The sequence below is a fragment of the Malaya genurostris genome, chromosome 1 (assembly GCF_030247185.1).
Source record: "Malaya genurostris strain Urasoe2022 chromosome 1, Malgen_1.1, whole genome shotgun sequence".
NCBI classification, from domain to species: Eukaryota; Metazoa; Arthropoda; class Insecta; order Diptera; family Culicidae; genus Malaya; species Malaya genurostris.
This window is the reverse complement of record NC_080570.1, coordinates 101,845,654-101,870,505: the sequence shown is the minus strand read 5'-3', so window position 1 is coordinate 101,870,505 and position 24,852 is coordinate 101,845,654. Positions and strand designations below refer to the sequence as shown.

Below are 24,852 nucleotides of genomic sequence, written 5' to 3'. Positions count from 1 at the left end.
AGATTATTTCGTACTACGTTTTGAAAGTTAAAATTGTATTACTTTGTATGTTTAGTAAATAAGTCCAGAAAAAATTATTTTGTACATTTGCAACATGAACTTTCATTCGAATATACGGAGAAAAATAAACTCTGGTCTAATTATAACTTACTTGAAATTAGTGTTGTTTGTCAATTTTCAAGTAGAAGCGTTAGTAGACAACGTAACCCTTAATGGGCATATTATATTTTCGAAAAAAACCCTAGAATTTCCCATAGCACCACGCAACCCTACAAAGTTTTATGCATGCAATTACATACATTGTCAACGGAACACTTACAGTCAAACTAAAATATCAAAAATATTTCACCAACATCACCTACATACCCATGCTACATGCTTACAAATGCTTTTTCCTTCACCAATGCATTCTTTCTCTTTCTCTCCCTTATAGGACGCATCGATTAGTGACGACATTGACCGTGACAAGCGAAAAGCCCCATCCGATCCCAAGTTCGAAGCCAAAAATGCCATCCTCGGATTCGTGTTTGGAGTGAGTATTCGTTGTTGATGCAAGACAGAGCATAGGAAATATGAAAAAAAACAGACCACGAACTATTACACACCAGCCACTCGTAGCAGACCTCCGACCGACCAGTTTGAGATTCTCCACTAACCCTTCACGTCTGCGTAAAGAAGTGGTTTCCTCATCAATTCGCTGCTTTTTTGTACAACTAACCCCTAAACACTGATCAGGTGCTCAGAGCAACAGCAACAACACACAAAAAAAACTCACGCGTGATTTATGCTATTACTACTGAGCAAGATCACGTGCCACTGAGGATGTTGTGTTTGACTAACCTCTCGCTTCTCATTCGCTATGCTAATCTCCTGCTAATGGTTGATCGGTATTTGGTATTTGGTATTCAATCCGTGGACACGGTGGTTTTGGGGTAAAGCAAAATGACCGGTTTCTGTGACTAAACATGACCTAGCAAGAGGTGATCCGGTTGGTAGTCTATATGCCACAGACCCGATTATCCCGCGCTGACTGATGGCGATGATTGGCCTTGATATTGAGTGTTTTGTTCGTACCAACGATGTTGGAAATTTGAAGCAGCTGCAAGTGGATTTTCAGTCGGAAGCAGTATTTAGCTGTTATAGTGTACGTGCCTGCAGGGTAAACTTTTAAAGGATATTTCCGTTTTAATGATATTATTGATAAATATAGTTGTATTTCATAGGAACTTTTTTGTGTTGAATTTGTCATTTCGCTTACTTGTAGTATTTTGATTTAGTTTTTATATTTGAACATTACAAAGAACAGTCACGAGAGTTTTTCGGAACGATTGTAGTGAAACAAGGCAACTTTAGAAGAATTATTTGGCCCTAAAAATCCTTCAACACGGAACCTGTATGGAACCCATATTGAATGACGTTAAAACACTTTCGTTGGATCTTAAAAATCTTACCAATCTTGATACGAGTGAGTTTTTGAAGGTTATTAGAAATCAATATTAATAATTGGGACCTAGCAATTATCTTCAAATTTCGAAGCTTTTTTGAACTTTCATTTAATCCAGACAGAAACAATCCTAGAAACACTCACGTTTTATCACGCAAAATTGAAGCATTTATCACAGTTTTGATTGTATTCATTAATTCAAACGAATTATCGCTTCTTCTTTCTGATTTCTCTATGAAACAGAGGTGCCAGATTTAAACAAAATATGCTTGTCTAAACCCAGAATATGATTGTTCCAAACAGGTGTTGGTTAGTTCAAGAAGACGTTGGTTGATTCAAAGCTAAAGTTACGAGGATTTTATTTAATTTTACCTTTTTTTCTGCGTGTACTGAACATTGGAATATTGGACAACTGTGACTCAAAGATTAATCTGTGAACCAACTTACTACCAGAGAGCCGTCTTAATTTCATACTTCCAAAACGATCTAACGCCTTATTTTTTTAAACTCGAATAAAACGGTATCGGGGTTACCTAGCTTTTTCATAATTTCCCCATTCAAATATAGGGGAATTGTACTAATAGTCATCTCATTAGACGAACCAGCATATTATTATGCTTAATACCAGGTAACAAAATTACAGTGCGGAAAACTTATGGTATAGTGACGCGAAAATTCTATGCGATGTTTTGTTTTCTATGTGTGATGAATGGTGGAGATGACTTGAACAATGGAGCAGTTTCCATCAGAGTTTAAAATTTTCACGAATTCTAAAAAAAAGAATACAATCCAACAGAGTTATCTTCGTTATTTACGGTCTATTTCGTAAACGATTGCATCCAAATGCGAAGGATTGTTTGTCTCTCACTGCACCAAAAGAGAGTGTCGATTCCAATGTCACTCGTTCCATTACAAGATGAAACCAAACTAAAGTCTGCTGTATAAATCAGGTGAATTTCAATTGATCATCTTTCATCGATTCGATAATTCAAAGTAATTTCATTTTCACTGTGTTTCGTTGTCTGTCATTGTCGAAGCTTCCCGATTCGGATGAATATCGATACTGCACAGTGTACGTTATGCACTGAAAACCGAAAATGACTGAAATGGTAAACGAAAGAAAGAATACAATTTCGAAGCTACTATTCCGCTTTTGCCGGTGATTGTAAATGAAAATCTTTTTCAAAATTTGCAAGCGGAGGTCAGAGTGAAATTTATTTTTCGTTATTTTCGTCTATTTTGCGTCACAGAAAATGACTTTTATCAGCTCTGGTTTCCGTAACTGTCCTAATTTATGCTCCTAGAACTATGTCAATCTTCTAGATTTATTGACCGTGAAAGACCGCAAAGTGTGGCTGTTCGTTGAACAGCTTTGACGACCAAATTTGATCTATATCAACGTTGCCAGGTATACCTATTTCTCGGTATTTATACAGATTTTTTATCTCTACACCAATACAGATATGTTCTCCTAAAATTCGATAATTTACAGTGCATACAGATAAATATCGATTTTCCGTTTTTCGTTTGGATAGGTATGACGTGGGACCTTTTTTACTCACTAAAAATAACACCGATGACATTTTCCTGGTATTTATGTAGTAGAGATTCTGATACAGATATGATACAGATAGATTGTTGCGCCGGATACATATTTAAAAAAAAAGACCTGGCAACGGTGATCTATATTTTGTAAAACAAAATGCAAAAATTGGGGTTAAACTGAAAACATTTCAGTGGAACATAATTCTACTGAAAATTTGAGCAGGTAATTCTGTACTATTGTTTTTATTCTGACCATCTGCAATCGATTTATGGGAGTTTTTCACATTAGACATACACTGAGGACTTTTTACGTGGATTTTATGCGGCTTTTTACGCGGATCTCCGAAGTTACACGGTTTTTTTGCGCAGATTTCCGAAGTTATGCAGTTTTCTTGTTTTGTCTTAGAAAAGCATGAAACCTCGTGATCTGGTGTTATCCCGAAATTTTCTTTAAGTCAACTCTCTGACACTTAGAAAAATTTCGATTTATTTTCAAAAAAAAACATTTTATTTTAGATCACACCAGATCTCGACTTTTCAACCATTTCTAAGACATTTGACATAAAAAAATTACACCAGATCTGGACGTTTCATGCACTTTTAAGATCATTTGCATAAGCTTTTCTTCAATTTAGCGGTTTTTCCCAAAAAAAAACTTTTGTTTGAAATAAAATCGACTCTGGGACCTTGCGATTTCCCAAATCGATTTTTTCATGTCAAATATCTTAGAAATACGTGAAAAGTCGAAATCTGGTTTATATACAATTTTTTTTTTAAAGAATCGAAAATGTTCTTTGTCTAAGAATTGACTTCAAAAAACTCGCGATAACTCCAGATCTCGACGTTCCATGCATTTCTAAGACAAAACAAGAAAACCGCATAGCTTCGGAAAACCGCGTAAAAAAGACCTCAGTGTACATTCGGAAATCCCCGTAAATACGCGCAAAACTAGGATTTTTTTTTGTTGTCGAATGCTTTCAAAATTCTTGAAACATCGAATTTGGTGTTATCTCGACAAAAATTTGTGTGAAAAATGTCGACTTTAGAACCTAAAAAAAAAATTTGAGATTTGCGACATCGTAAAATTTTGTTTGATGTCAAATGTCTTAGAATCGTCTGAAACATCGGGATCTAGTGTTAACTCGGATTTTTTTTAATTGACTACTCGGGATTTTGAAAAATCTTAAGATTTTCGAAATTGAAATTTACTTTTGTGATGCCAAATGTTTTTGAAATGCATAAAAGATCTGATGTAATCTCAAAAAATATGTTTTTGAAAAATATCAAAAAATTGTGTGTTATAGAGTTGAATTCAGGATAACACCACAAAAAAAAAATATGAATTTTACAGGTGACACAATTCTACAAACGATACAATTAATATAACTTAACTTATCAAATTACGCAGAATATTACACTCGTACAGCATTTAACAGGCTCCGAATGTAATTTGCACTCGGCTACGTATCAATTATTCATCATGCAGATATGTACTTATGCGACTCAGTCGATTAACTGACGTGCTTTTCGATGTAATGTTTCTCGGTTCAAGTCGCGCTGTTGCAATCGATCTTTCGTTTTTTTTCATTCGATTTCAAGCCAGGTAATTTTCAAACTACACAATTTTATATATTCTTGAATATACGACGCTCCATTTATTAACATTTTATAAGATGTAAAAAATGATGATCAGTTTTTTTATCTGTGCAGATCTCGATGTTTTATGCATTTCTAAGACAAAACAAGAAACCCGTATAACTTTGAAAGTTCGCTTTAAAAAAAACCGCCTGGTTACAGATATTGGCGTAAAAAAATTGCGTAACTCCGGAACAACGTGTAAAAAAACCGCGTAACTTCGGAAATCCACCTAAAAAAACGGCCAAAAAAACGAATAAAAAATCACATAAATAAGGCCTCAATATAGATATCTGCTTAGGATTCCTTTGAGCACAATATTAATAGGTACAATTAACAGTTTTCAAGTAGTAACGATAAAATGCATGCAAAAATACATTCGCCCATTTTTAAAAATAGGGCGTAAGTTGAATTGGTTGTTCTATCAAACTAATACCAAATTAATGACAGATACGGCGAAGGAAGGTTCTTTGCAGCTTGGGAGATTCATAGAACTAGTGACCATTCTGTTTTATACAATTTTCTTAATAAGGTACCGGAACCCCCATTTCAGCTCCATTAGACATCTCATATACATAAACCATTTGTTATGGTGAGACCTGTTGTCTCTGTTCGATAGATTGGCGTCAAGAGTAAGATGAGATTAGAAGCATTCGCTTCGAGTTGAACCATTTTCGAACTACTTTTTATGCGGTATTGCTTCTTAAAGCCGAAACAAAGATATTGTATTCGATTTTATCACAATCCATTGATTGAAAGTCGAGTAATCGATAAAATAGCATGGTCACTATAATAATTAGATGTCTATTGTAACATTAGCCCTAGATAGATCAGTTATTGTTCACTATTTGAATTTCGTATGTCCATCCTAGACAAACATTCAAATAGACAATTACCCTCAGATCGCGGATATCTGCCGAAATGTTGTCAATTTGCATCACGATGAAAAAAGGGCGCATTTCTGTCAGAACCTTGCTCAGTGTTGTTCTGAGTGAGGATGGGTTGCTTTGATTTAGAAGATCGTACTAACGAACTGGTGAAATGCTGTACAGCCCGATCTGAATTGTAGCAGTGACTCATTTGTAACTGCCACGACGGCTATGACAACTTTATCGGTTAAGGTCGGTTAGTTTTTTCGAGAATATGAATGTGGTTGAGAGTCCGACAAACACGTTTCTGATGAAGTTTTTGTTGCTGCTGCAGCCGCCGATTCTTTGACAAGCTTTCACGGCTAGGAAACTGAAAGCATTCAAGAATGGAGCTAAGGAGAACAGAGGTCTAATGGCAACCGCTTTAGTGGGGGCAAACAAGTTTTTTTCTTAGCTGGTACCTAGTAGCGATCACGTTCACTAGCAAGTAATTTGAGTTTGTTTTTTTTTGTTGTGCTTGCACTACTAGTTAATAATACCCAACCAGTAAAATTTATATTTTTTAGTTCTTTGGTGATAACGCTTCTAATTTAAATATCTGCCGTGGGTTTGTTTGGCTTTATTTTTCTACCGCTTAAAATACTAACACAAAAAACTTGCTTATGTTTCATGGCTAATGTTAACTGGTGTACGGGAGTGTTGATAATCATTGACCCACTGAAGGTCAACAAACTGAACCGTTAATCACTCAAAACGGCATATGACAACAGACCGGTCAGACCGTATCTAGAATGCTCTTGGATCGAGACGAGACCCTGCGTAGCACTAAACCGTAATACTTCACAGAAAATCAACTCCATAATTGATGCCAAGACCCGTCTCGTGGAGAAATTGGATCACGCCAACATCGAGAAGAACAAACAATATCACATCGAATCACCGCAGCCCATTCCCAGTTTCCAGTCGTTAGTCTCTTCGGTTATCACACCCAAGGTCCAGTTTATCACCCACAAGCTCGGTGCCCTCAGCGGTGGTTTCCTGGGTGGTTTATCCGGAAGTAGTGGTGGACATGGCGACGATCATGATGATCACGGAAAAGGTGCCCCAAATTTGGGCGGTGTCGTATCGTCGCTGCTGAAACTTTCTGGACCCATTCTGTCCGGATCTTCGGGATCGAATTACGGCGGTAATTCGGTGTCTCATGATGATAACGATGATGATGATGAGTAGATCCTAGGGCTGTAAGCGTTCAGTTAGGCAAATTTTGTTAACTATTTGGATTTGGTTTTTATCATTCAGAATACATTTTAAAAGAAATCATGTGTAGAAATGTTCCATGCGTCGTCGTCAACAAAAAATCACCAGTATAGAAACGAGTCATGTTCATCCCGATCATTCATACAACAAACGAGTAAATTCTAGTTAGGGAAGAGTCATATAGGTAGGGGTTTTGAAGTAAAGTTACTCGAATTCGTAGAAAGCTTTTAATAAATAAATCGAGCCGATTGTAAATATCTAAACGAAAATAAATCGAAACAATGAAAATCTGAAATAGTTGGTTTTAATTACGTGGTTGATTGTTTCGGATACTAATTTCTGATGGTTTGTTGCTGTTGTTTTGAAGTTTTCTTTGTCGTTTGTACATACTCTGGATGGCCCTCGTAATACCTTGCGTCCTGTGTTCTAACTTCAATATCCTGTTTTGCATGAAATGGTTTTCAATGTCGGTCAGCCGGTGGTTAATGGTGAGTGGTAAGTTGTTATATTATAAATTCGTACACATAGTAGTAATGAAGTTAAATCTTGATAAGAAAATTTTAAATGCGTTCAAATGGTGGAATACCATTTATGGTGTCCAATATTACTTTATTCCCTCGCACTAAACAGCTTAAATATGAAGTATCTCAATAGCGGAAACGACTAGTCTCAGTTTGGGTAGTAAAAAACTAGTCTCAGCTTGAAAATGCTGTCAAATAGGAACCAATTCAAAAATGCGGACCTTTTTCTCGTGAACTTACTTTACAAAATTTAACCTCTGAGAGAGTGATAAGTTTTTGATCGTGAATATCTTTTGTTGTATCTAACGTAGCAACATAATTTTTGGTACATGCCATAGGAAATGTGATCATATTTTGTATGACATAATCGCAAATAGTTCCAAATTAAACTTTTCTGAAATGTTTTCCTTTCTTGTATTTTGAAAGCTCATAGCTCAGTGATCAGTAGAAGGATCATCTTGAACATGTATTGCAACAACATTGAAGTGTTTCAATAGTACACTATTGAAAACCTTGTCTGATTTGACCCATGTCAGCACCAGCCATTCAGAACGCGTTCTGAGTACGAAAGCAAAATATCTGCTGCTGCATCGATATAAAAGATAAACACTTTTTCCCATTATTTTCTGAGCAAATCTTATCGAGCGAGACATATGGGAGAGCAACACCGAAGATCTTACACTTTTGGAATGAAGCGAGTGCCGAACAGCAGAACCTACTGATTCCGCCTGAAATGGATTATTTCAACTATGGAATTCAATTGGAAATCACAATGAATTCCTAATCAAATTTCGGATGAGTTTTTCGAGTGTACACGCCAAGAGCCATCTGAGTTCTGTCTATATGCAGATTCTGTTGGTCGTGACAATTCAAGGCACTATTGAGTCCCACAGATCATCATTAAGAATTAATTGAATTTTCTATTTCATTTCTCCTGAAAAATACAGATTTAAATGTTATGAAAGGAAAATAAATTCTTGACATCGCTAACATTTTTTTAAAAAGAGTTTTTTCGGATATGCGGATTAAGAAATCCAGTACGCACAGTTTTGTCGTGAATACGACTTACTTTACAATAGAGCATGATTTCAAAACGTACCCTCTGAGAGAGATAAGTTTTCAACTTGAGTAATAAATACATAGTGCTGAAGTAGCGATTTCTCATTCTGGACAATGATTCTGAATGAAATAAAATACAGTCCAAAATAGGAAAAGTTATAAATAAATTGTTTCTTTATTTATTGATCAATTTTTTTAACCGTAAGACCAACCTTTTAAATCTAAGTCTATGAAAATCGATCAAGAATTTCATAAGATGTCGGAACAGGAATCCAGAGACCAGTATCACCAAAGGTTCGTTTGACCATGAACTAACCCGACCTACAATTTAGAATAGTTTTGAGCCCAATTTGAAACTTTTTTTCACAGCTCATTCACATTCACATTGCCATTTTCTATTACGGTTTGAAATTTGAACAACTACTCACCCTGTAATTCCAGAACCGGAACATGGAATCGGATAAAATTCAGTAATATTTCGTGGGACCATAAAAACTTTTATTTGAATATACGATTGTAAAAAACGGCTCTGCGAAAAGAAAATATATTCATTTTTTTGGTGCGAAAAATTTTTGGGTGTAATTCCGGATATAGAGGAAATTCAGAAACTTTTCATGGAACCATAAGGCCTTTCATTTCATTTTGAGTTTGTGATAATCGGTGCAGTTATTTCCGTAGGAAGTTGTGTGATATTATTTGTCACACACAGGCATTTGCTGATCTCGACGAAATGATTCGAATGTATATGACACAAGGCTCGGGACCTAGGGTCACAAGTCGGTTTCCATAGAGATAGTATATCAATTCTATACTCCGAAACCTCCATTTACGAACTAAACGGGGGTTCGTAAAAAGAGGTAGTTCGTAAAAAAAGTTTACGTTATTTGGGATTTGGTCCGTAAAAAAAGTTTACGTTGTTTGGGATTTGGTTCGTGAAAAAAGTTTACGTTATTTGGAATTTACTTCGTAAAAAAGGTTTGTGTGATTATTGTGGAAACCGCGCATCATATGTTTATTTTCGGAACGGATGTGAAGAGTAAGTGCAAGAAAATGATGTTTGGGTTCGTTTCAAAATCCAAGATGGCGGCTTCCGGTTTATTGAGATTGCCCAAAACCCCTAACAATATGGGTATCTTCGGAACGGAATTGATGAGTAGATGCCGGAAAACGATGTTTGAAGTTGTTCTGAAATCCAAGATGGCGACTTCCGGTTTCTTGATATTCCTTGAAAACCCTTACAATATGGATATTTTCGGAACGGAATTGATGAGTAGATGTCAGAAAACGATGTTTGAGGAAGTTTTGAAATTCAAGATGGCGACTTCCGGTTTGTTGATATTCCTTGAAAACACTTGCAATATGGGTATATTCGGAACGGAATTGATGAGTAGATGTCAGAAAACGATGTTTGAGGTTGTTTTGAAATTCAAGATGGCGACTTCCGGTTTGTTGATATTCCTTGAAAACCCTTGCAATATGGGTATTTTCGGAACGGAATTGATGAGTAGATGTCAGAAAACGATGTTTGAGGTAGTTTTGAAATTCAAGATGGCGACTTCCGGTTTGTTGATATTCCTTGAAAACCCTTACAATATGGGTATTTTTGAAACGGGGTTAATGAGTAGATATCAGAAAACGATGTTTGAGGTAGTTTTGAAATTCAAGATGGCTACTTCCGGTTTGTTGATATTCCTTGAAAACCCTTACAATATGGGTATTTTTGAAACGGGATTAATGAGTAGATGTCGGAAAATGATGTTTGAAGTGGTTCTGAAATCCAAGATGGCTACTTCCGGTTTGTTGATATTCCTTGAAAACCCATTCAATATGGATATTTTCGGAACGGGATTGATGAGTAGATATCAGAAAACGATGTTTGAGGTGGTTCTGTCATCCAATATGGTGTCATCCGGTTTCTTGATATTCCTTAAAAACCCTTACATAATGGGTATTTTCAGAAAGGGATTGATGAGTAGATGTCAGAAAACAATGTTTGAGGTGGTTCTTGGTTCCAAAATGGCAACTTCCGGTTTCTTGATATTCCTTGAAAACCCTTAAAATATGGGTACTTTCGGAAAGAGATTTAAAAGTAGACATCGGAAAATTATATTTGAGGTGGTCTTGAAATGCAAAACAGTGACTTCCGGTTGATTATTATCTTTTGAAAGTTTTTCTCATTTTCCTTTAACTCTTCATTCCTTTAAAACACTATACCGTTCCGAAAGTACCCATATTGTATGGGGCTCAAGGAATATCAACAAACCGGAGGTCGCCATCTTGAATTTCAAAACTACCTCAAACATTATTTTCTGACATCTACTCATCAATTCCGTTCCGAAAATACCAATTTTTTTTTTCAATTATAGAGGCTTTAACATTAATGTCATTCGCCTCTTCGGGCCAGAAAAACTTTCTGACCCTATGTGCGGGGTTGGGAATCGAACCCAGGCGGGCGACGTGAAAGGCATCGACTTACCCATCACGCTATACCCGTCCCCAAATACCTATATTGTATGGGTTTTCACGGAATATCAACAAACCGGAAGTCGCCATCTTGGAATTCAGAACCACTTCAAACATAATTTTCCGACATCTACTCATTAACCCCGTTCCGGAAATACCCATATTATATAGGTTTTCAAAGAATATCAACAAACCGGAAGTCGCCATCTTGAATTTCAAAACTACCTCCAACATCGTTTTCTGACATCTACTCATCAATTCCGTTCCGAAAATACCTATATTGTATGGGTTTTCAAGGAATATCAACACACCGGAAGTCACCATCTTGGATTTGAGAACCACTTCAAACATATTTTTTCGACATCTACTTATCAATTCCGTTCAGAAAATACCCATATTGCAAGGGTTTTCAAGGAATACCAACACACCGGAAGTCCCCATCTTGGATTTAAGAACCACTTCAAACATAATTTTCTGACATCTACTCATCAATTCCGTTCCGAAAATACCCATATTGTATGGGTTTTCAAGGAATATCAATCAACCGGAAGTCGCCATCTTGGATTTCCAAAATACCTCAAACATCATTTTCCAAAATCTACTCTTTAAACCCGTTCCAAAAATACCTATATTGTAGTAGTTTCCATGGAGTCGGAAATCGCTTTCGATGAATGACAAAACCTCTTTTTACGAAGTAGGTTCGTAAAAAAAGTTTACGTTATTTGGGATTTGGTTCGTAAAAAGAGGTACGTAAAAAGAGGTTACGTATAAAAAGTGTTCGTAAACGGAGGTTTGGGTGTATAAGAAACCTTGTACTGGAAGCAGAGAGAGAGAGAGAAATAGTTTTCATGTGGGACAGCATTTTAGACAATGTAATTTCTAGTACCGTTTCCGCTACGCTAGACTTATTTTTTCTGGTACTTTTACCAAAAAAAACATTTAGGGTAACGCCTCCCTATTCCATCTGAGCTCTCAATTCCATCTCATACCTTCATCTCATAATTTTTAATATGAATCGTATGTTTCAACGTACCTGAACCTAAGAATAAAATATTTTAAAATGTTTATTCAAATTTTTGTCACACTTTTCTACTAAAAATGTTTTCAAATCCTTCAGCGATCTTTTTTCCATTAAAAAATAAATTCATTTTCCAATTTAAGAAACATTTTCCTAAATGTTTCCTTAATTGGAAAGTGAATTTATTTTCAGAATTTTCAGGTTTCAGAATATTTACTAATAATACGTCTTAAAACATGATCACTATTTCACATAATTACATCATTGTTTAATGTTGGATGATTTCATAATTAGCAATGTTCACTTTTCACTTGTTGAATCAACGATTGAAAACTTATAAAAATTACCCGCTAGGCAATAAAAGTCTTCAAAAATATGAGATGAAAGTTTCACTTATTTCACTTGATTGCGCATTGTTTTCATCTCATTTTGAATCGCAAGGTTGCCAAGTTTTTTCATGATGCTATGCAAAAAACAATTCTTTTCTTCTTTAGATTACCATCAGCAAGCGTTTTTATATCCGTAACATTAGTTTAATTAAAAAAAATTTTTCGGTTTCGAATATTACTATAAAGTGCGTGTTGAATACTAATTAAATAACCACGATGGCAAATCTAGTATCAATGATTTCTTTCCGAAATATCTCAACATAACGCTGTTAAGTGTGTGTGTTTCATCGGCTGTGCATCTGATATTTTTAATTTTCAATATATGCAATCCAGATTGACCTTGCAATATATTTTTAAATGTAAAACGAAAGGACACGACAACGACCCAATGATTTTTACAAGTCAAATTGATTCCAAACTGGTTCTAAAAATATCGTGTATTGTCTCAAGTTTTGCAATCGGCCTTTTAAGAAGAATTGGGACATTTTGGATCTGAGAGTGTAAAAGTGCATTATTATGATTTGATTGCTATCGCAATTGCTATTTAGTAGGATGAATATAGGATCAAAGATAGGATGGATAAAAATCCATTGAGATGATATTAGGAACAGATTAGTGAACATTTCAGAAATGTTTTCCGCTGTTTTTTGGAAATTAGTTTAATTTCTAAGAAATGTGAATCGATTGTGAGTGTGGAGCAAGGCGAATTAAGCAGAAAGATAAAATAATCATAGTGATTTTAGTGGCTAAATCAGGTGTTTAAGGTAACGTCCTTACAAATGAAATAGAATAGAGAGCCGTTACCCCATTTATTTCTAAATTTTGTCATACTCCGTTAGAGGAATGATTTATTCTACAAAACGTTAGATTTTGTTGAAATATGTCACATTGTAAAACATGTCGAAGTGCTACGACTAATTCGGAAAAGGTTATGACTCATCATGGCATCTCAGAAGGTTCTTCGACGAAAAACCAACAGGTTGAACCACGGTAAAAAATCGTATATTCATTCTCAGCAGGTTGCAAAAATTAGTCGGTTTGTATCAAAAAGTTGTTGTATGCAAGAAATGAATAAGTATCTGATGTATGCGAGGTTTCAGGACTTTTAACGTCAATATTTTTTACACATTGATGAGAGAGAACATGATGAAAATTATAATGAAATTCATTTTCCCATTGGCTTAGATAGAAGTGTATGAATCAAGCTTTATATCTAACCGCTGCTAGATTTTAGCAAGATTTCTGCTATTGTACTGCCGATACTTGCAAATTAGCATATTTTCGAAATGGTTGAGTTGGTTTGAAGGATGAAGTCTATCTTTAATAAGCTCTCATAAACTGCAATAAGAATTATGGGTTAGTTAACTAAAATGTAAAAAAGTAATCGCATATCAGTTCCATTTAGTGAACATTTCATTGATATAATGTATTGAAATATTTGTTGTTTATTACCAATATTTCGTACAATAATGCCAAGATTGAGCATTCTAGAGCACAGAAAGTCAGAAAATTTGGAATTAAAAATCGAATCGTCTTTTTCTCAACATGTTGATCCATATGGGACTGATATGCAAGTGTATCAGAGAAGAAAAGAATCCAAGTTTTTGGTAATCTCTCTTAATAAAAACTTTGAATTGAATAAAATTTTGGTCCGGTATTAGTATTTAATTCTTGCATTGCAAAATTCGTATCCGGTTTTTACTCTCAATGTTTTACCCGGATTTTGCTGTCAAAGTTACTTGAACTGGTTTTCCAAACTAAGTAAGCCTTTAAGAAAAAAACCTTTTTAATCCACGTAGTGCTGTAATGATGTCTTTCTCATATTACATATATTTTCAAAAACATCACTAGAAGATTCTGTCAAAATTTTTTTTTGAACTTGAATAAAATCAAAAACTTTCTTTTTTATAAACTACCATCACCTTTTCAATTTCTAAACAGTTATGTCAAGTTAATATAGATTTAAATGTGGCACCCCTGCACGCTATACAAAATTGAACAAAGCACGCTGTGTGCTAGGCAGAGGCGTTTTCTTCTTCCGTACCGATGCGTACCGATTTTGCATCATTTTGTATGACAGTTTGAAATTCTTGATACTCATCGCTTTATAATTTCGGAACCTGAAGTCGGATTTGGATGAAATTGCATCGTATCTTTTAAGACACTGAGAGCTTTAATTTGAATCACGATTTGTGAAAATCGGTGTAACCGTTGCTGAGAATCGAAGTGAGTTCCGGTTTTGGAGCTTTTCTTCACTGTTACCAGTGCTTTCGGAAGCAGAAATCGGGGACTGCTAGTCCGAAAGTAGACTTATATATCCACTAACTAACCAGATCTGCCAGCTAGATGAGTTTACTAGTAAATTTTAAAAAAATGACACCTCGTTTCGCCATGACTTTTGAAAAACTGCTGATGAAATTGAATTTTTTTTACTTATTGCGCTGTAATACCAAAAGTCGGATCCGTACCAACTTTTCGGGTACTTTTTAAAGAATTTCCTATTACACATCTTAGTTTGTAAAAATCGGTTAGGAAATTTCTGAGAAAATTGCGCATAGATTTGCACATATTGCCTTGTAATTCCGGAACCGGAAATCGGACAAAAATAAAACTCAGCTGTGGAGACATAAGACCTTTCGTTTGAATCTAAGTTTGTAAAAATCGGTCGTGCTATCTCTGAGAAAAGTCACTCCATTTTTTTTTCATTTTTTGTGCATACCACCTTGTAATTCCGGAACCGGAAGTCGGATCGGGATGAGAATCAATAGCGATCTATGGACCATAAGACCTTTCATTTTATTCAGATTTTTTGAAAATCGGTTCAGCCATCTCTCATAAAAACGAGAGACATTATTTGCCACATGCACACAGACATTTGCTCAGTTAATCGAGCTGAGTCGAATGGTATATGACACTCGGCCCTCCAGGCCTACGTTTGAAACTCGGTTTTCAAACTGATTGCATAACTTTTCTACAAGAGAAAGGCGATTACATAATTTATACCATCATATATCCGGAACCAGAAATGATAGCCAGTTGTTCTTTGTTGAAACGATTTCGCCATTATCGAGAAATTTAGTGAACGGCTTGAAATTTTAAGCACATTTTACCATGTCGTTCCGAAACCGGAAGTCGTATCCAAACAAATTTCAATGAAAATTTGATAAGGTTCTAGGCATTATAAGACCTTTCATTTAAACCTAACCTGGGATTATAGGTCCCATCATTCGAATCTGAGTTGAAAATCGGTTATGGGGTCTCTAAGAAAGTTGAGCGCACCTGTTTTTATTTTTTTTGTACATTTTACCTCTTTACTCCCGAACCGGATGTTCGACTCGGGTGAAATTCAATTGCAGGCTATGGGACCAAGAGACCTTTCATTTGAAACTAAGTTGTGCAAATCGAGATAGCCATCTACGAGAAAATCAAGTGCACATTTTTGTTACATGAACTCATTCATACACACACATACACACACAGACATTATACGTACTCGAAAAACTAAGTCGAATGGAATATGACACTCAGCTATCCTCTGCGCGAAATTCGATTTTCACAATGACTCTGCCATTGTATTATTTAAGCTTCATCTCCATTTTCAGCAGTAGTCGAATCGATTAGAAGTAATTTGTGCTTTCTGTGATCTGACATTCCAGAAAAGTTTTTGTGTTTTAAAAACTGTGGAAAACTCTTACATTTTCACGTAAAATCAACCGGGTGAATTTCTTCAAAATTCTGTTCTCTGTCTCATGTGCGGCTATTTTGTAGAACAAAGCTATGTGTTTTAATACCCAGTAATGTATTTATATACGTCTAAATGTCTAAATTTCTTGTGAAATAAGAATACATTATCGATAGAAAAAAAGTTAGATGGGCTTTCAAACTATTTAGAAATCATTTGTTCTTGATAATTCTAAGGAGCGCCAACATGCTGCGTTATACTGCAAAACATGATCGCTTCCTCCCTTCCTCGCCAGCAAACTCATGATACCACGTTTTTCAATAGAATCAGTAGACAGGTTTTCAAATCAAAAATTAGTTCAACCTTTCTACTAACCTACTTATTTGTAAAAAAAGAAGTGGAAACAGGTTTCCAGAAACATTTCGTTCAGGTGGTCGGTGAGCATTTCAGTAAAATGTGTGGGCTTCGTATGATGCAAAAGTCCGTTTTCTGTTCAAGCAACTGTCGCGCATTCAATAAACTTTCTGTTTTCCAGAATCGTCAGTACCTCAACAAATTGGATAAGAACATTTTTCATAAATGACTACTGGAGTTTGAATCCCATGTATGATACTTTGGATTAGCACAATTTTTAAATATATGGGAATTAAAACTCTGCGACTCCATAGGACATGAAAATATATTCGATTTTAAGTCAGTCTTGCAAGCCAATAGACTAAATACACAAACTTGTAAAATTATCAATATTTACATAGCTTAAGTATAGAACCCTATTCTTTCGTACTGAAGTCTGGTTCCGATCGGAATCTCCAAATCCGATCGATAAAACTTGAGAATTAAAGTGACATTGAATCTGAAATTCGGACTTGATACAAAAATTGTTATAAGGCAAAGAGTGATAAATCGATCTGGTGACGTAACTTAACGTATAAAATAATAGATGAAAAGGCAATTCGTCAAATGACTACATTTTACGAGAATGGCTTTAGTCTGTACCTAATATATCCGATTTACGATGTGCAAACATAGTTCTGGTAATAAAAAACGTATAAAAATGCATGAGATAGGCATAGAGTCTTTTATTAGGAATCCTACATTACAGTCATTCAGTGCCACTACTATTTTTGTTATACTTTAGTTCATATTCAATGTTCTAGCTCCAGATATATAAAATATGTCAGTTTTAAAATTTGAATCTGAAAATTATTTTAAAAAAAATAATAACCTTAGCAGCAGAATCTATTTCTTGGATTGTTTATTACAGTTGGATATTCAGAGATTCAATAGGTAAAAAACGCAATTTAGGCAACAAAAGCGGTTCCTCGGAAGCCCAATATGAAAGAAGTTCAAAATCATTCGGTTCAGATATCTCCATTCACACCAAAGACTTTTTTAGGAAGCAGTCGCGTGCTAAATGTTTTGTCATAGATTACAGATCACATTATATCTAAAAATATATCTTAAAGATTCTTAACTTATTCCGCATGATCTTTCATAATAAATCGTTCGCAAACTTTTCATAAACTTGCCAATACTCGTGAATTCATTTTCGATAAGAATTAGAATTTGCAAATTTAGATTAATTTAACACTCAAGTAAGTTAATTAAGTTGTATGACATTTAAGACAGATTGAGATTGATGCGAAAAAACTCCAAGTCTTTTATCTATACTTTTTATGTTCGTAACGAGCGGAAGTAGCACAATCTGCGTTATATACGCATGTGAAGCCTGGTGACTTGGATCAATTGTTTTTCTTGCATTGTCGACATTTCATTACAAACATTTTGATTGGCCAGTGATTGCAGTTTCTTTATACTTGGTTGGACCTCTGATCCCATAAAAACGGCTTCACAACAATACTGTAAAAACGACTCCACTATAATCAGCTGCTCCATGCAAGCCGGCGTTGGATCGATTTAATCCGACACCACTCCACACAGCAATAAAAAAGTGATTCTCAATCGATGTGAAACAATTTAGACGTATTGAACAGTCTCAGTCCGCTCCTCTATAATTTTTACGTGAATAACATTGACAGCCACCACCCCACCTGACCCCATGGCGTGGTTTCAGTTACTGGACCCAAAGCTGTTGATATGCAAAAATCATCGCAAGATACCTTAGATAACTTGGGTCCGTTTGGGCTGTTCATCTGGGCATCGAAATATCTGCGGAGAAAACTGAGCTGGTCGTCTTTCCAAGAAAGCATGATCCCGCGCAGCTTCAGCTTCATATGATAGAAAGAATCATCGCGCAGGTTTTGACTTTCAAATACCTCGAAGTGTGGTTTGATTCCAAATGCACGTGGGAAGGACACATCAAGTATCAAGTATAACGGAATGCCAACAAAAAGTAAATTTTCTTCAAACAATAACAGGGTCTTGGTGGGGTGCTCATCCGGAAGATCTAATAAAAATGTATCAGACAACGATACTTTCAGTGAAGGAATATGGATGCGTTTGTTTTCGTTCCGCTGCAAACTCTCATATTATCAAACTTGAGCGAATTCAATATCATTGTTCGCGAGTTGCTTTAGGCTGCATGCATTCGACACATACAATGAGTCTTGAAGTTCTGGCGAAAGTTTTTCAATTGAAAGATCGCTTTTGGGAGCTTTCATCACGATTGCTAATAAGATGTGAGGTACTGAATCCCCTGGTTATTAGTAACTTCGAAAGACTAGTCGAACTTCAATCTCAAACAAGATTCATAACAGTATATTTTAACCATATGTCACAGGAAATCAACCCTTCAAAATATATTCCCATCCGTGTCAGCATCCTAAATATTCCTGACTCAACGTTATTTTTCGACACATCCATGCAGCGCGATGTGCGTGGAAACCTACACTCGATGGAAATCCCAAAACTATGTTCAAATAAGTTCAGGCATATTGACTCTGAGAAAATGTTTTACACAGACGGATCACGAATTGAAGAGACTAGTGGATTTGGCATGTTCAACAATAATGTTTCGGCCTCATTTAGGCTTCAAGAACCTACATCTGTTTATATAGCAGAGTTAGCAGCAGCTCATTATGGCTTGAGTGTAATCGTCACATTATCTTCAAATCATTATTTCCTCTTCACAGATAGTCTGAGTTTCGCATGCATGACTGGCAAGAATGAGCCGTTTTTCTTGGGTAAAATAAAACAGTGCCTGAGCGACATATTGAATAATGATTATCAAATCACTATAGTCTGGGTCTCGGCTCATTGCTCCATTCCAGGCAATGAAAGAGCCGATATTTTAGCCAAATATGGTGCTATTGAGGGTGAAATTTATGAGCGACCGATTTCTTTCAACGAACTCTATAGCGCGTCTCGCCAACTGACAAGTTGCTTGAGATAGAGATGATCTGGATCGGTGGATGCACTTAAATATTCCTAAAATATGTGTATTTTGCGACGACTTACTATATTTAGTTATTAGATGGGAAGCCGTGTTCGGAAGTTTCATGACATTAAGAACCATCAGAATTTTGTTCACAACATACCACTTCATGGCCTTTAGATCGTAATGGTAAGATGCCAAAACCAGCCAAAACAGAACGGAACAATTGTGTTGATTGAATAAAGGCAGCAGATGTTTTTGGTAGACACTCCTGCACATAAACTTTCTAGCTGATGATTACAATCGCGATGTAAATGTCACTTATTTATTTAGTTTTTTTTTTAGCGAATATCGACAGAAATCTGTGCCAGTCTTCCTTTTCCAGTTTTCGTATAATATTGCTTTCCTTGACATTGATTCCATTATCCTGTACCACTCAATTAAACTTTATTAGCATCTTTGTGTACAGCTTCTGCGATTGTAATCAAACCGTATTGCTGTTTTACTTTTTGTCACGACTAAGAAGCATCATCGTCTTGTGAGTCGACTGTCCAGCTCATTTCCAGCACGCTGCAATGCTATAGACGACACTGTCATTTTTAGATTATGTTGGTGTCAGTTGGCTTGACCAATTTTGAGAATTTAGCTAGCTTGACATGGAAGTAGTTCGCTTTTTAGCAATGCGCAGGCAAAATTCAATCTGCTCTTTTAATACACAATATCAAGTTTAAGTTTATTAATTTTTAACGTAACATTCAAATGCGCAAAAATAAAGTATTTTTAATTGTTTGTATGCCTGCCGAATTTATTTCAGGAAAATATCAAGATCGTTACTTTGTTGCTAAGACACAGAGATCGGACATGCAAATGAGAGCATAGCACACGGAAAGAATACATGTTAAAATTCAATCCAAATCAGCGTTGCGTACACAGAATGCAAGTTTGACTAAAGGAAACTATAAAGGCTTTCTGGCCAATTAGAAGTGCTTCTATGCGCTATTTGCTACTTAATGATCATTTTTCCAAAGCTCAGTTAAACTGGTACCTCTTTTATCTGTGATAAAAGGTAAATCATATATTCTTGATAAGAAACTTCTCCATTTGATATTACATTGGATTCTCAATTTACGCGCAAAGCCGGAGGTACGTAAATTAAATAAAACATCGCGTTATTTCAATTCCAATTCTAGTGTGAATATCACAAAAAATCTACGTTCATACACAGTAGCATCTATGACCGTCTGAGACTACGGAAATCCATAAAAGATATGCCAAGATCCAAGAACTACTTGGAATAATGTTCTTAGAGACTACACTGTGCCCTAGCAATTACAAGTACAACGGATAATATATATTTTTTGTTTGCTGTTCATATCGTAGAGTTAGACATTGCTTACTTGTCTATTTATAGTTGTTCCAGGTATGTCCAAGATCTTCAGTAGAATCAGGTCTTAAAATCTTCACTAGCAATCAGTAGCTTATGAATAATTTTTCAATGTTGTTCATAGTTGTGGAGCAATTTATTGTAGACCTGTCTATTTTGATCTGATCTAGGAACATTCACAGTCATTCAAGAACTTCTGTGAAACAGATCTTGGGATCTACACGAACAATCTGCAGCCTATGTATAATGCTGCTCATAGTCATGTAGCTACATATTGCTTACTTGTCTATTCTGTTCTGTTTCAGGAATATTTTCAGTCATTTTCATTGAAGATTAACTTTCGAGATATGATTTTTAGAAATTTCTCATCACATCATCACTTTCGAAACCATTTTGGAGTATTTTCACCTGCATAGTGGTATTGTTTCTGAAAGCTAGAAATTTTCTATAGATTTTCTCTGAATTCGTTCGATTTTACACCATCATTCATTCTACTGAAATAAACTCTTTTAGCTTTTAGCACCCTGTGGTAACTGAGCAGAAAATATTTTTTTCAAATTTCACTCCAAACAGCAATTTATATACATGATATTTAACTAAAATCAATTTACTCATAAAACTAATATATCGTATCATTTCAGGCGAGCAAACAAGCAAAGCTAATTTTGAAGGATGCCCACCATCCGACTGAGCAACCCACTTCCTCAACGACCGACGACACCCCTGATTTCAACCGAATGAAAGTTTCGCTCCAGGTACCGGACGCCCTGTTCGGTAGTTCATTCACACTCGTTACAAACATTTCAACTCGAATCGGCAACTTGATCATGGTATGTTACCCAACCGTCAAGCTTTTGCTGACTTGCTTCATTCTTTTATACGTCGACTGCCGCCATCTGTTGGCGTTGCTGTTTTTCACCACAATTTTATTGTTTTGCAGAATTCAGCTCGTCGAACTGGCGAAATTCTTTGGGTTATCCAACCACTAATAGGGAAAAATTTGACGATTCAGATCCCAACTACCACCACAACCACGCGGCGGACGACTACCAGGGCGACCACAACGACTACTCCACGTCCTACTACTGCCTCCAGTGGGAATGGCTCTGTACAGAGCAACGAAATAAAATAAGTTATTTGATTAATCTGAAAACTATTTGTTATACTACTTACGACTTATTTGTTCCTTGAGATAGCTGGTTTCAGGTTTAGAGCAAAGATATTTTGAAGTTAATGTTTTTCTTCTCATTGTAATTTTTTTTCTGAGCTACCGTATTCCACAGCATTTGTTGAAATATTTACCATCCGAAAAAAATAAAAACAATGTTTGGGTTATTGACTTTTTATTCCCAAATACCACGACTTCGCAGAAACTCAGAGACACACTTAAGCTTCATTTAACAAACCATTCGCATTGACCATGAAATAAAGCTCTGGTAAAGAAACGTACAAGAATGTTCGCAAGGACGCGCAACTTTTGCTTTCAATGTCAGATCATGAAACTGGATTTTCTGGTCCTGCTTGAACACAGCGTTTCAATGACGTAAGAACGGTTTAATTATTGCACTACTTCGTGAGTTCAACTTATCTACTGTATCATTGCAAATTTGCAATCAGTGCTTTTTCGTCATCGGTGTAAAATGGTTTCCTTAACTCCGGTTTGCTATGTTGTAATAATATTCCAAATATCATACTGCGTATCGAAGCCGATCAGTCAAGTTACAAAGGATTTGCATATCAGCGGAGATGTTATAACTCATCAAAAGAAAGCTGTGGAAGTATCTACGACGGAAAGACCTGTGAAAAGGACTACAACGGATGATGTTCCGATTATCGATAGGAACCACGTTAGCTTAGCTCTGCCGGATCAGCTATTCTCATCCTCTGCCAATTTAACGCTACGACTAAGAGACGCTTTTGGACAGCTCATAACGGTATATACAATGACGTGATACTTGTTCCAAAAAATAAAATAAAGTGCGTTCGTGTAAAATTGAAATTTCCTGTCAGTTAGCCTAACTGTAAAAGTGGAAAATATTGCTCACATTATTCGGGGATAAAAAGAATGTAATGATGGCAATGTTATCGCAAAGATAAAGTGAACAAATAAGATTAGTGTCGCTGAAATCTCTATTCTCATCCAAGTGTTATAGTGAAGTTTTCTTGAGTGTATTCATTTCGCGGGACATTTTGTGCGAGTAGAGTAACCGTGTCCTAAGGCACAAATCTCCAAATAACTAAAGGAACGTGTCACTTGAGCCAATTAGTTCTGATTCCTGAACCGTGTCCTTAATCACCTCAGTTTCATCAATTTATCAAAACCAATGGATTGAAAACTGATATATCTGTTCAATTGATTGACTAGAAATGCCAGATGAAAATGAGTTCATTCACTTCAAATTTTCGCACAGAATTGTGGGACATTTTTCGAATTAATGTTACTGTTGTATTGGCTGCGATGCGAAGATATTGGCATTCCTTTGGTTGTAGACCGCGTAATCAACAAAATAATGAAGCGACTCGAGAACTAATACCCTTCTATATCCACCTAGTGGTGTTGTAATTCCGTTCTCTTGTCATTTCAATCGTCTCAATCGGTCATTAGTATTGTGAGCCTATCAAATAACCTTAATAATAGCTTTCAAACGAGTCTAAATATTTCGAAATCGATTCTTACATCTCCAAGAAATCTTGTTACGTTGGAAAACATTGGGATTTGTCTGTTACGTCACATATAACACTACATTTCTCGAACCGGAAATGTTCGCTATAATCATTCCAAATTTAATTGACATTGTAAACTTTCATATAAGGTCATCGAGATTCGTTGAAAATTCAGCCGATGAAAAAAGTGCGGTTAGTCTGTTACGTCACTTATAATATTACATCTACACAACCGTTTAATTTTCGAACTTCATCAAAAATTCAATAATAGCTTTCAATCGAGCCTAGACTTGTTAAAATCGGCTAAGCCAACTCTGAGAAAATCGAGCGGAAAAAACGACACGTTTTGTCGGTTACGTCACTTATACAATCATATCTCCGGAACCAGAAGTTACAGCCATTTGATCTTCAAACTTGATCAACGATCCAATAGTGGCTTTCAGCTTGTTGAAATCGGTTCAGTCATCTCCGAGAAACTTGAACGATATCTTTGAAAAGTATACACACATACATTTTCCAATCTCTTCGAGCTGAGTCGAATGTAATATGGGTCTCCGAGGATCCGCTCGAAAGTCGGTTTTTCCAGGCAACACCTTTCTATAGAGAAATGCTAAAGTACTCACTTGTGACGAACTACTAACCGCAAATCTTAACAATGTTTAATTAAATCGTAGTTCAATTGGAGATTTAAGGGTTGAAATTGAGCACCCAATTTGATGTTCATATCCACGTTTTTTTAAATTTACGATTTGTCTTCGACTCATCAGAGCGTTGGCATTTTATGTTGAACTGCTCGCGCGACTTAGCCGCTATTAATCAAGTTAATGATTTTAACAAAATACTTTGTACGTTCGCATCGAATTGTAATGTCTGAAATGACGTCTTGGACACTGCAGTGCAAACGTGAAAATATTATGAATATAGCATTAACTTTATGTCTCCTTAGTGGTTTATGTTGAACATTTATTGTTTATGTTTTACATGTACTGGTCACGCACTGATGAGTGAAAGACGTTATATTCGGTTATCGAGGGATTTTTGTTTGTTTGTTGCTGAGTGATCAGGAAAAACATATTCCAAAAATTGTTTAGTTTAGTAAGGGTGTGATTCTTTTTTCAATATTTGAAGTAGAACATTAAACATTACGCAGGCGTCAGTTCCAATATTTTTCGTTTTGTACAATATGATGCTTTACTAATATGGGAGTGATACACAAATAAATTTTTATTTATTTAAATTTGTCTTCGATTAAAATAAAATTATCGCACAGACTATTATTATACAACTACTCTCATTAACCTACCATAAATATTTCAATTTTAAATGCGTCTTTGTTCATTGTAAAATCAAATAAATGATAAACACTATTGAAGCGATGACAACAAACATCCATAGGATCTGATCGTCAAAGAAAGTCTGTTCTCCGCAATGATCTTCCAGGAATATTGAAATGCAATCTCTCCAAAAGCGCTGAGCAGTCGATGTTATTCGAAAGCAAGTCGAAGACAAACAGCCGCTGAAGAAAAATTCGTCTGTTTTGTAGTGTAGGAAGATTAATCAGAGCGCAGCGATTCTCGTAGCTAGGTAA

The 24,852-nt window shown here is 35.8% G+C and overlaps 2 protein-coding genes across 4 annotated transcripts in view; both read left to right on the top strand.

The window, feature by feature from the left end:
• LOC131425270 (uncharacterized) overlaps positions 1-7,045 on the top strand; it is an 81,707-nt gene extending 74,662 nt beyond the window's left edge. For all 3 annotated transcript variants that reach the window (XM_058587019.1, XM_058587018.1, XM_058587017.1), the window contains exons 3-4: positions 434-532; positions 6,340-7,045. In XM_058587019.1, coding sequence (XP_058443002.1) covers positions 434-532; positions 6,340-6,723 — 483 coding nt within the window. In that variant the 3' untranslated portion in view covers positions 6,724-7,045. The remainder of the gene's footprint in view (positions 1-433; positions 533-6,339) is intronic.
• Positions 7,046-7,214: 169 nt separating this feature from the next.
• Positions 7,215-22,008, top strand: LOC131427284 (uncharacterized). The gene is made up of 3 exons (XM_058590331.1): positions 7,215-7,238; positions 21,242-21,430; positions 21,541-22,008. The coding sequence occupies exons 1-3, from the start codon at positions 7,215-7,217 to the stop codon at positions 21,730-21,732; spliced, it is 405 nt and encodes a 134-aa protein (XP_058446314.1). The 3' UTR covers positions 21,733-22,008.
• Positions 22,009-24,852: the final 2,844 nt, after the last annotated feature.

Excerpts from the sequence above, each read along its gene's own strand:
- LOC131427284 (XM_058590331.1), top strand. The coding sequence starts at position 7,215 with ATGTCGGTCAGCCGGTGGTTAATG. Across the intron at positions 7,239-21,241 it reads CGGTCAGCCGGTGGTTAATG|GCGAGCAAACAAGCAAAGCT; the intron begins GTGAGTGGTAAG and ends GTATCATTTCAG. Across the intron at positions 21,431-21,540 it reads GAATCGGCAACTTGATCATG|AATTCAGCTCGTCGAACTGG; the intron begins GTATGTTACCCA and ends ATTGTTTTGCAG.